Here is a 13,290-nt window from a genome sequence, read left to right as displayed (position 1 = left end):
CTTCCAAGGACTGTGCTTATGAAGAATACCGAAACTAGAATGAGGGAGGCTAATTTTTAAAAAATCTTAAAAAACAACGAATGATCTCACAGTACCTTAAAGACTAACAAAACATGTAGATGGGATCATGAGCTTTTGTAGGCACAACCCACTTCTTCAATAAGTTGTGCTCACGAATGCTCATGACACCATCGACATGTTTTGTTAGATTTTAAGGTGCTGCTAGATTATTCCTTGTTTTTCCAGTTACAGACTAACGACCCCTCGGAAGCTAATTTTTAAATTATTTCTAACTCAGCCAAAACCAAGGAGGGTTGTACACCTCATGAGAAATCTTTTTTTATAGGGGATAGGGAGAACAAAGGAGTTGAGATAAGCACCTCCAATGCTTATCCTGCACCGTTGGGTAGAGTTAGCCTACCCCTAGATATAAGTGTTCCTCATCAATCTTAAGGATCCTCCATCCCCTTTTTTCCCTATCCCTTTCTCGTGCTGTTATTATTTGTAATAACAAATGGCTGTATGGCTTTCTCTTCTTTATCCTCACGCACCTTCTGGCATCCACCAGTGTCCACCATTTATTTGGATCTTGCACCAGCCTATTCAGGTTTCTGATTATTGTGCTGATGGATTCGGCTTTTCTCTATTGTTCTACAAAATGTTTCTCTAGATCACCATCTTTCAATTGCACGACTGAACCTATCGTTCTTCAAATTGTCCAGGACATTTCATGTCAGTGTGGCAGGTGCCCTATTTTGTGTCCATCTGTATCTTGACATCCAGTGTGTTTCCAGAGAGAAGAATGGCCCTCCATGTCAAACTCATGAGCTATTCTAGATGGAAGGGGCGGAAGTACAAATTTCTTCCGTAGACTCATGCACTCAATGAGTTGTCAGGCAATAAATGTTCCCTGGACCCCAGTCTGTCTCTCTCAGACCGGTTTCCTGACTTTATTGGTCACAATAGCTTTTAGGACAACAAAGGGTTAAGTTGATTGCTCTTGTTCAGAATCTTTCTGCAAAGAAACCTTGAACTTCCTGCAAATACGGCTGCACCACTTATCTCAGTAATTCTTCTGAGAATAGGCTCACATTTAAAATTTAAATTTAAACAAAAAATAAAATAAATAAAGAGAACTGATTGCTTGATTATGGCTGATCTTTCCAAAGTGCTTGTGAATTATAATCTAATATTAAATGATGTATAATTAATGGCTGGTAATGCAAGTTCCTCTCTTAGTTGTATTTTGGGCTCTTTTTTCTTTCTTTCTTTCTTCTTCTTCTTTTTTTTTAATTAACATCCAGTTGTGTGCAAAGTGGAAATACCCGTCGGAACAGCCACCAACGCAAAATCAATCAGCAGGAAGAGAGTTGCCAGAACTTGACGGACTTCACCCCAGCCCGGGTGCCCAGTAACCTGGACATATTCACGGCCTACAATGAGACACTACAGTGCTCCCATGAGTGTGTCCGGACCCCGATGCCCGTGTATACAGAGGAGATGTTACATTCTCCCGGTGATTATAAAACAACATTCAATGGAAACAGGTAAGACAAGCATTGGGCAGTCTCTGGCCTTACAGTCTCTTATGCACATTTACATTTAAAGGATTCAAATTTATTTGGGGTTAACGAACTCTCCATAACTATTACACTCAAGTTATTATTTTGGTATGTAACAGGAATTCCAATTAATAGCAGATATTGACAAAATCCAGTAGTGGAGGAAATTGACACTACTTGATTCTCATGGTTCTTTAAGCCATGGTGTGCATTTTCCTTCCCAGATTTAACCACAGGTTGGACCTCTCTAGTCTGGCACTCTCTGATCTGGCAACAACCGTGGTCCGGCGCGATTTCAGTTCGCCGGATGTCCACTTAGCATGGGTGTGACTGTTTCCCGCAGTCCCATAAAGTTTGTTGACAGCCCCCAGTCCTGGCGCTCAGTGTTCTGTGCTGCTACTTAGCTCTAATTTACCCCTGAATGTCTTCTGAGAGCCCACTGCAAGCGCTGGTGATGCTGCTAGACAATACTGACCTCTCATGGTCTGGCAAATTCTCTGGTTCAGCACCAGCCAGGTTCCTGAGGGTGCCAGACTAGAGAGGTTCAACCTGTAGTCAAATGCATTTCCTGGTTATGAGTATGGTTTGGTTAGTGCCATCTAAGATGTAGAATTAGGAACACCAAACTTCTCAGCCTTCAAAATAAGGACGAATGATTACTCATAGCCAGAGGACATTATTTCTGATGCCTGTAATAGGGTAATTTTAAACAGTGCTTTCGTCCTTGCATTGTCAACTGGGCTTATCTGAAACCCATCTTGTGAAGCTGTGCTGTTGAGTAGTACTAAGCAGTTTCAAACTCCCCTCTCGCATTTTAAAGAAAGGAAATTTACCAGAACTCCATCTTTCAGAATTTTTATGCTGCTTTTGAAAGTGGCGTCTGGCAAGCTGTTCAGGCTGCATGAATTCCATGTTGTTTGGTATGAAAAACTGATGCATTAATAAGGGGGAGGTGATGGAATATGAAATTAAAGATTTGAGCCACGCCTCTCTATGTCTGTTGTCTGTGTGGAAATGAGGCTGTTTGGAGAACTTGGTAAGTTACCTTTACCCACCAAGAAATGCTAACAACATTAGCTGTTCAGTAAAGGGTTAATTGCATGGGGTGCTGGGTGTGTTGCTAGTTTTGTGTGTGTTTTTTAGGATGAGGATTTTCACGATTGATTGGTGCAGAGATTTTCCTGAATTGCTCCGCACAGTAAATGGATATTTGCTGTCAAAGCTAGAAAACAATGTATTGGAAGTGAAAAAGTAATAACAGCCCCCTCCCCCCCCAAAAAAACCCTTCTTCAAATGTATAACCATGTTGGACTCTAAGGGATAGCTATTATAAAGTCCTTTATCCCTAGTGTGTAAAGAGCAGACGGCTAAAAGCAAACAGTTATAATAAACATATCTTTGACTATTTTTTGTGTGTGTGTGCACGTGGAATTTTGCTAGCTGTCGTATTCTGGGATTTCCTCCGATCTTGGGAGGCAGAGAATTGGCAAGGATTTTCAAACCATTTCATTGAGTGTATGAACATGGTAATTCTCATATGAACCTCAGCCACCAATGCTGGGTCACAAGGGGCGGGAGTTGTTCTGTTTTCTTGTCCTGTCTCTGCATGATGCTGATCACTGTCAGTGTCTCGTTTGCGCTGCTGTTAATGCCGTCCATTGGTGTATGGGCATTGATTGGAAAGGGTTCATTGCTTTTTTATTGTCTTAAGGTAATGCTTTGTGGGAACATATTGGCCTCTACACTTTTCTCTGAATCCTGCTTCAGTCTGAACGGTCACGTCGTAAGTAACTGGCAACAGCAAAGTTCATATGTTCTGCCAGCAATAAACCAGCTGTCCCCTTATGCATGACACTTTTTCAGGAGACCAATCTCTGTGTGTCACTGCAGTGGGCAGAGGTTGCTAATTTGCACTGAAGCTGGGAAAAACAGGAAAGTAGTTCCAGAGAAAAGTCAAGAGAAAAGAAATTCTTTAAAACCATGGAGATGCTGTGACTCTCTAAGAGCCTCCCCTCCTCCCCCCGATTTGCATCCTTAATTGGCTTAAGAGTTACCATCTTTCAATATATTCCATTTCCACTGAAAACACACGGCATTCAAGTCCATCTTCTTCGTACCACCGTCCCTTGCAAAGGCCAATATGCCCATTCAAAGCATTATTTTAGAGAATATTTTCCTCTTAAGAAAAACGAAAACGCTAACTTTGGCAGCAGGCCTGACGAGGCTTGCTTGTTGTGTTACGTACCAGCACGCGCAAGCCCACTTTTCTGCTCGCTGCAGACCCTCTTCTTCTGATCGGCATCTAATTCCTGTGGCCTTTGTGTCTGAGAAATGGTTTGAAATCTCCTGCTGACTGGCCGAAGTCTGTTTTACTTCCTGGGGGCAGGGCAGACGCCCTGTGTCTATTTCCTGGTACGTACCACTCTTACAAGTTTTTTTTTTTTTCCACCCACTCCACCTCACATAACAACAAACATTTCCCTGCATATTGAGGTTTCCTTCACCATTGTGTTCCCAGCGGGATGCTTATCAGGAAGCTGATGCCTTTTGAAAAACATTCGATTTGACCAAGGTGCCCCGGATGAGGGATGGTAAATGTTTTCTGAGATAAAAGGAGGACTTGGTACCAAATTGGCTTTTCCATTCAGTGAATCAGAGATGGGCATGAACTGAAACTCAAGACCAGTTCACCCCTGGATTTCACGGAGGGATGGCTTCCCACACTTTAGAGAGCCAAATGGGATCACCCAATGGAGAGCTCACTTGAACCTTTGAGGAAGTTCACCCCTGGATCCAGACTCTGAGTCCCCCGCGGGAACATCTCTAGAACTTGTTTGCTTACAACAAATGTTGTGACCATCAGTGCTATTAAATGGTTTCCTTTTGTGATTAACATTTTCTTGCATGAAGGAAGTGCAGAGATTGCACTGATTCTATGCATAGTCTGTCGATAAAATAGAGATCCTACAGCTGGGATTTTGGAATAAGCAACCTTTTCATGCTTCCACTGGAACAGTAGGGACAAAAGACTTTTTAAGAACATAAGAAAGGCCAGACTGGGTCAGACCAAAGGTTCATCTAGCCCAGTCCTATCTGCTGACAGTGGCCAATGCCAGGTGCCCCAGAGGGAGTGAACAGAACAGGGATTTGTGAAGCGATCCCTTCCCTGTCACCCATTCCCAGCTTCTGACAAACAGAGGCTGGGGACACCATTCCTACCTAACCTGGCGAATAGCCATTGATGGTCCTAAATGCCATGAATGTACCTAGTTCTTTTTTGAAAACTGTTAAAAGTCCTGGCTTTCACACCATCCTCTGGCAAGGAGTTCCACAGGTTGACTGTGTGTTGAATGAAAAAAAACTTCCTTTTGTTTGTTTTAAACCTGCTACCTATTAATTTACCACCCAGGAAACTCTGTATCTCCCATCTGCGGAGTAATTGTTCAGAGCCAGTAGGCTGATGCATCCAAAGTAGTATAAAATGTATTTTTTTTTTTTTGTAAATCTCTCTTTTTTTTAACCTGGTACCATTTCCTCCTCCTTTTCTTTCTTTTGAAGGTGGCATTGCAGATAGCAGTGGGAGGAAAAGCAATTAGGATTAACTATGTGGCATTTTACTGTAGGGCAGCAATGCCAGTTTGAGCCATGCGCTCAGGCAAATTAATTGGTCAGTTCCAAATCCCTGCTGTAATGAATCACATATTCACTCTAAATGAAATTTCCAACCTTCCCTAACTGCGACTTACTTGAAATAACCTTTTTAACATGATGCTCAGTTTTTGAACACAGAAATGTAATTAGATTAGAATGGATAGAAAATAAAAAAGTTAATAGTCGTTGCTGTGGCTTGGTATGGTTTTGTCTGGGCAGGCAATGAGCAATGTGCACCTGTCTAGGAAAGTGCATTGATTACAATGGCATAAACCAGACAGCAAATATTTGATCAGGATTTGCATCACAGTGCTTCTTTGTCTGCAATGCTAGAATTACCATGCTGATTAAAGCTGCCAACAACACTCCTTTCGTAGTTGAAGACGAACATGGCGGCCAAGAACCTGGTTTATGTCTGGAGGAGTTTCATTTTTGTGATGGTAAAATCTCTGTACCAATCAGACCCAGATGGATGCAGGGCTTTTCCATTATCTTAGAAAGATGCTATGATAAACACTCTATACCTTGTAAGCTGTCTCCACCCCTCCATGGCACAACTGAGCCTCCCATGGCTAGTAGAAAAAAGCAGTGCAGAAATTCCTGTCCCGGGGGTGCAGGAGGTAAACGTGAAAAGGCCAACTCTCTGCTTCAGGTTAATTTTGCTCTTTAGTACACCTACCAAGAATGGTTTAGTTCCATGTCCCTTTTGATCCAGCCTTCCAAATTCTGTGGGAATAACAATAGTGTACAGTTCTGGGCTCGGTCTCTTTTTGAAATGTTCCTGTAGTGCCATGGTGATTTAATCCCAAATGACATGGGGCAAGGTCTCTAGCCAACATGCATGGCCTCCCAAGACTTACGGAAGTACTCACAGATATAGGGGGCTGCAGAACTGGGACCTTAGCTGGGCCGAATGGAGTGGTTTGAGGGTCACTCTTCACTACTTAGGACAATGTGTTCTTAGGACAAGTCGTTTGAATTGACTCTATGGAGATGTTTAGCTTGGGAATTATTTGACCCTCCACTTTGCTTCCACCGTGCCGTCACTGGCTGGACCCTGCCGAAAACAGTGAGCCTGGACCGTTTCCCGGCTGCTGGTTCCGGATTGTGTGTGGTGGAAAAATGTATTTAGAAGTCATTGTTGACTTCATTCGACAGCCATTTGCTGCAGATGTGCAGATCTTGGCTGGAGTTGGAAGCACCAGAAAAGGTAGCTTTAAACAGCTGCATCTCAGCAGCGTTGGAAAGACTTGCTAGAAAAATCAAAACCGCTTATGGCTACGTCTACACTGCAATACTATTTTGGGAATCCCGAAATAGCTATCCCACGTCTTCACAGCAAGCCCATTATTTCAGGGTTGCTATTCTAACATCCCTGTAAACCTTATTCCTTGAGGAGTAAGGGACGTTTTGGAATAGCGGGTTATTCTGAAATTTGGCACTGCGCAGACGGTGCCGAATTACGAAATAAGCTATTTTGAAATAAGTTGAGTTGCTCAAATTGCGTATCTTATTTCGAACTACTCTGCAGCACCCTCGCATACAACAGCGGGATTCTGCATGCCTTTTCCCAGAGCATTTAACCCTCTCACACTGAGCATTTGGGATGGGTAAGAAATGCAGGATTGGAGTAATCGTAGCATGATCCAGGCCACCACAGGGCATCGTTCGACATCCAGTAGTGAAAGTTGCCCCAAATTGTAGTTTCATTTATGGAATAATAAAAATGATATCAGACTGAACATTTGTAGCACCCTTCTTCCTCAGAGCACAAAGCATTTCACAAGAGTTAATTAGTTGCACCTTATAGCACTTTTGATTGGTGGGTAGTTGTTGTTATCTCAATTCACAGATTGGGAAACCCAGGTGGAAAGAGGATCTGTGGCTAGTGAGGGAGATGGCGACAGACTCAAGAAGAGAAAACACGAATGGGTCTGCACAGAGCTTTTGTAAATTAGCTGAAATCTGGGGAAACTTCTATCTCTGGCAGATAGTTGAACGCATCTATTGCATACACCAAGGACCACCAGCAGAGAAAAATGTGTGAGCAACTCAGAGGCTGAAATATGTTCTCCTGAAACATTAGTGGAATGTGAGCAGGTTAGGAAAATGGATAGTAATCATAATCACCTCACGGGATTTGCAAATCCAAAGGTGTGAAATTTGATGGATAGCTCATCCCGTTCCAATTACAAACCCGGAATGCAGGCCAAGTTGGTAAAGGTTTGTTAATTTAGCAGGAATTTCCTGGGACCCTGGCATGGACTATGATTTCCAAAAGTCATCTTGAAAATGACAGAGATTTTACATGAGTTTGACCTGAAACTGGAAAAAAACTTGTCTGATTTGGTTGAATTTCATTTTGATTCGTGGCCTTTGTTCAAAACCGAAATTCAGAGAGATTATATCTCAGAGATAGAAATTGAATGGGTTTGCACAAAGTCCTGTGGATTGAAATTTGAGTTTCACATGCTTCCTGTCCTGAATTCTGGCCTCTTGTGGGCTACATCTACACTGGCATGATTTTCCGGAAATGCTTTTAACGGAAAAGTTTTCCATTAAAAGCATTTTCAGAAAAGTGTGTCTAGATTTGCAGGACGCTTTTCTGAAAAAACAATTTTTCCAGAAAAGCGTCCGTGGCCAATCTAGACGCGCTTTTCCACAAAAAAGCCCCGATCGTCATTTTCGCAATCGGGGCTTTTTTTCAGAAAACACTACTGTGCTGTCTACACTGGCCCTTTTCCGGAACAGTTTTCTGGAAAAAGACTTTTGCCCAAACGGTAGCAGCATAGTTTTTCCAGAAAAGCACTGATGATTTAACATTAGATCGTCAGTGCTTTTCCGGAAATTCAAGCGGCCAGTGTAGATAGCTGGCAAGTTTTTCTGGAAAAGTGGCTGATTTTCTGGAATAACTTGCCAGTGTAGACACAGCCATGGTGTTTGACTAAACAACATGGCAGGACAGCATATGAAATTCTATAAGGCACATCAACTGTTGACCTCATTTACATGCAGGGACCCTTCCGAATGCAATATAAATATTACATACTGATTACCGTGCATTAATGAAATAGCATCTGTACAGAGTTCTGTAAGTGTTAAACATTATTGTTCTATAAATGACTGTTTGGGATTCTAAATTGCTAGCAGTATCATGGGGCTGATACTGCTTCAGCATTCACAGAAAGTCGGTAGAAGCCACAGCACTGTACGGTAATTCTGCGCTTTGAAAACTGCAGCCTGCTGCTCTCATGCCCTCATTCTGCCTAACAGCAGCAATTTTTGGTACAAATATTAACAGATGAGTCAATCATAAAATATCCAGGCTTGTCTTACAAAGAATAATAGCATTGCTTATACAGACCTGCTATGACAGATTAAGTATTCTAAAGAAGCCAGTTAATTAAGACTTCAGTGCTCTCCTTGGTGAACGCTGATATTTCAGTTGTCACCTTCCAGCAAGAGAATTGAACAGATGGCATTTAAAAAAAATCAAACAAATTACAGGCTACCTGATTTTTTTCTGGTTACAGATGATAAAAAATGGGAAAGGGGCTCAGGGCTAGTTGAGCTCCCCTTCCATAACGACAAGTTCTTCACCCTTTGTCTTCCTCTTGTAGGAGATACTTTGCATTGGGCAGCCAGGGCACAGAGAAAACCGATTCCAGAACAAGTGTTCTGTGCCCTGAGTGTGCTGTTTAGCTCCAATCGTGCAGAACACTCAGGTTGCATTGAACACAACAGCACTGCTCACGTGCTTAAGGTTAAGCAGATGCTTAAGTGCTTTGCTGGATTAGGACAACTTGCATGTTGAAATCCTTGCTGACCAAGGACCTCCACTAGTAGCTCGTGGTCCTAAACTTAAGAATGAGTGCGCTTTAATCAGAAGCATTAAAAAAAAATGACGCCAGAGAATTGTCCCTGCTTAAGTCGAAATAATAAGTGGAGTGTCCACACTACCAAGCCCGTTATTTTGAAATAACAGGCTGCTTATCTTGAAATCTGAAATTCTGCTTTCCTTGGGGAATAACGCTAATTTAGAAATGGTTATTTAAAAATAGTGTTAGTGTGGATGCTCCAGTGCTGCTATTTTGAAATAGCTCCTCCCCAGAGTCATTCAAACTAATTACTCCCCAGTGTTTCCTGAGGCTCTAAGTTGAGGTATTGCATCCACATTAATGAAGCCTGCTTGGGACTCATTTCAAGGCTTTTCTGCAGTGTGGATACGCTATTTTGTAATTTTGGGAGTTATTAAATCGATTTTAGTTATTTCAGAATAGTGTCCTAGGGGTGTGTCTAGACTACACCTCTCTGTCGACAGAGACATGTAGATTAAGCACATCAAAATTGCTAATGAAACAGATATTTAAATATCCTGTGCCTCATTAGCATAAACATGGCCACCACTTTTTTCGAAACTGAGTTTTTTTGAAAAAACAGCAGTCTAGACGCAGATCTGTCGAAAATAAAGCCTTTTTTGACAGATCCTGTAAACCTCATTTTTTGAGGAATACAGGATCTGTCAAAAAAGGCTTTATTTTTGACAGATCACGTCTAGACTGCCGTTTTTTCCGAAAAAAACTCCGTTTTGAAAAAAAGCAGCGGCCATGTTTATGCTAATGAGGCACAGGATATTTAAATCCCTGCTTCATTAGCAATTTCAGTGTGCTTGATTTGCATCTCTCTGTTGACAGAGGGATGCAGTCTAGACATAGCCTTAGTGTAGACAGGCCCTCAGAGTTCCAAGGAAAGACCATTGAGAAACCATTGGGAAGCCATCTTCACTGCATGACAAGTCAATTCCTAACTCTCAGTTGCTGGAGCGATGCTGGGTCTACAGAAGTGACACTTCCCAAACAAGCCACCACAGAGGCTGCCCCGTGACACTTCCCTATGTTTTTTGGGGGGAATGACATCAGTAGGGGTGTGTCTAGACTACAGGGTTTTGTCGACAAAAGTGGACTTTTGTCGACAAAACTATACCTGCGTCCACACTGCCTTTGAGTTATGTCGACATAACATCGACAAAACTCAGCAGTTTTGTTGATGTATGTAAACCTCATTCTACGAGGAATAACGCCGTTTATCGACAGAGTTCTGTCAATAGAAGGCATTATTGCATCTACACTGTCCTTTGTGTCCACACTGTTATGTGGACAAGCCGCTTTGTCGACAGAACTGGATGTAGTCTAGACGATCTTGGTCGACAGAAACTTTGTCGACCAAGATCTGTCGACAAAACCCTGTAGTCTAGACATACCCTAGGATATTTACATTCGAGGGAAGCAGCAAATATCATCCCTCACCCTCTTTTGATAGACACAAAGCAAAGCAAAGTAGATAAGGGTTTGAATTGGAAAGAGTGAAATTTTTGCCCATGGTTCTACGTGTCATGGGTTTGCCTAGGAGTAGGAGAGGGCGGAAATGGCAGTGGAGTGAGCGTTTAGCATGGGATGCCTGTTTCCTAATGGCTAGTCTCGTAGTAGAGGTTCTAGACTGACCTCTCAGAAATCTGGTTACAAGCTGCAGCCCTATCACAGGTGCTTAATGTGAGCTTATTAATAAGCTCCCTCTTCTTAAAGAGTGATGACGATGCATCATATGTCTTATCTATCAGGATATAGACGTGATGAGGGAAGGGATTAGCTCTCACAATGCATTTGTTTAGCACCCGGCGCAATGCTCGGAGCTCTACATGCCACAATAATTGGGACGTAGGAAGGTGGCTGAGGACTCTTTCCTCTGCATTCACCTTAGTCAGAGCAATCATTATGGAGGAAAGACCTTTTTGATTTAAGAAGATACTTTCCTAAAAGACAATAGCTATCAATGAATGGTGAAGATTTGATTAACGTTTAATAACTAAATGAGATATGTATCTCTTGCCTGGACGTTAAGCCCCTGGACATATATTTTAATTATGATGCAGTATTTATTTAACATATAATCTTCTCTACTTAAATCTCAATTAAATGCATATTTGAAGCATTTAATGTGTGAGGAAAAGGTCACACATGCACTCACTGCATGTCACATTTGTATCCATATGCATTTTGAATTACATGCAAAAATGACATAAGCACCTGCCGCATGGACCCTAGGAAGAGGTGTGCATACTTCATGTTGACACATACTTCAAGTATATACAGGGTGGATCTCCCTGGTCAGGAACCCTTTGGACCTGGCAAGTCCTGAACAAAAGAATTTGCTAGATAAGGGGAGGTCCCCTGTCACCAGCCCCCCAGCCTGCTGCCTCTCAATGTTCCCAGCTCTGCTACCACCCCAGCCCACCCTCACCCTGTCTCTGGTCATCTCTACGGCTAATTCCTGACCAGCGAGGCTGCTGGTGTCCCCTGGTCCCAGGGCTGTCCCGGACAGGCTGCTACAAGCTGCTGCAGGCCACCAGCATCTCCAGTCTTGTGCTGCCGTGGACTCCAACCCCAACTCCTGCTGCTGGCCCTCCTGCCGCTAGGCTCCCCGGGCTCTGTTGCCCAGGAACATCTGTTGTTGCCAGACCAGAGAGTGCTGGTTTTGCAACCGGTCAGTCACCTCATCATGGAAAACCCACAACCATGTACAAATCCTATATTGATCCATAGACATCAATAACAACACACATGTATTCCAACACATGCATGCCATGAGTAGATGCACAAACCCACACGTGCATATCATATGTATGTGGCACACACATGCATGATATGCACAAACCACACGTGCTCATTCTTAAAAACCGCAATTTCCATATAGAAGATGTAAAGAATATTATGTGGTGAATAAGCTTTTTAAAAAGGACAAATAAATAGCTAAAGAGAAATTTCCCTAGGGTCTGTATTGTTGATGTTTAACCAATTTTCTATGGATTTCTTTAGGTCTTTAGGGCATTTAAGCTTTAAAAAATCATGTCAATGCTCATATTTTCTTCGCATCTGCCGTGCCACTCCTCCCTTCTTAGTCGGAGTGTGAAAAGTTTTAGAATTCAAGGATGATCAGAAATACAGTAGAGTTTGGAAAACATGTTGAGGAGATAAAAGTGTAAAATAAGCGAAGCCGCTGAGTCATCCCTATGGTTCTCCAGAAGCGTCTCTAGCAACACCATTTCTGGAAAGCCACGTCTAATGCCAAAGGGCTCCCCCCAAACATAGGCAAGTTTGAGGTAAGCCACACCCATCTGAGGCTTTTCAAGAGAGGTTGAAGCAAATGAGCCAGTCTGAACGGCTCACTTAAAACCAGTGAAAGTGCTGTCTCAGTGGCAATATGCAATATGGTGGCTCGTGATGGGTGACCATTGGCGAGGTATAAGGATTCAGGAATACTCTGGGTAAGAGACAGTCTGGATGTCTGCCAAGTTATAAGTTACCTGGTTCTAGCTTCCATTTTTCCCCTTGCACACAGAACCCTCAAAACGAGGTGACTCTGGCCTTTCGGGTGTTATTTATCTATTGAGAGTCATCCGTGCGGTAGCCTTCTGCCCCTCTTCCCTCCCACTGTGCCCCTCATTTCAGAGATGCAGAGTTGAGTGGTGCAGGAGCTGGCTGCCTGGAAGATTTGGCTTCTTTGCAGCCCCTTTGGACCAGAAGTGAAGTGCAGAAGGGCCAGCTTGCAGTGGAGAAACTGGCCCCAAAGTCCGGGGGGAATGTGATTTATCCAAAAGAGTCCAGCTTCTTGATTTTGTGAAGCTGGCCTGGAAAGCACATGGCAATATGCACCCCTATGGAGACCTTCTGGTGCTCACTGCTTCTGGATGGGTTTTCTTGAGGTATTTTAATAGCCATGCAATTGCTGATGCATGTGGCTGTGTGTCAGCCATCAGGGCTTTGGGTCCCCCATGTTGGTTAGGGTCTCCAGCAATGTTCCCTCTAATCTTTTCCATCCATGTGCAGAAGAAAGTTTTTTATGTGCACTGAGGCATGTGCAGATGTGCACCACCAGTAGCAACAAAACCTAGCTGTGGGCCCTCTGCTAACCAGCTGGTCGGCACTTCTCTCTCCTGTGCGGCAGGGCACGCTGGTCTGCAGGAAAGCAGCAGAATCTGACAGCTACTGCTCAGTAAGCGTGGCCCCTCCAGTTACAGCTG

The 13,290-nt window shown here is 43.1% G+C and overlaps 1 protein-coding gene across 2 annotated transcripts in view; it reads left to right on the top strand.

Moving 5' to 3' along the window:
• AJAP1 (adherens junctions associated protein 1) overlaps positions 1-13,290 on the top strand; it is a 146,825-nt gene that overhangs the window by 127,747 nt on the left and 5,788 nt on the right. The window contains exons 4-5 of one of the 2 annotated variants that reach the window (XM_075906275.2): positions 1,305-1,547; positions 3,843-3,974. In XM_075906275.2, the coding sequence (XP_075762390.2) occupies positions 1,305-1,547; positions 3,843-3,915 (316 nt within the window). In that variant the 3' untranslated portion in view covers positions 3,916-3,974. The remainder of the gene's footprint in view (positions 1-1,304; positions 1,548-3,842; positions 3,975-13,290) is intronic. The other variant, XM_075906276.2, reaches the window with a different exon arrangement.

This window comes from Pelodiscus sinensis, chromosome 24 (genome assembly GCF_052426305.1).
Source record: "Pelodiscus sinensis isolate ZL-2025 chromosome 24, ASM5242630v1, whole genome shotgun sequence".
Classification (NCBI taxonomy): domain Eukaryota; kingdom Metazoa; phylum Chordata; order Testudines; family Trionychidae; genus Pelodiscus; species Pelodiscus sinensis.
Note: the sequence above shows the minus strand (reverse complement) of the source record. Positions and strands in the feature narration are given on the sequence as shown.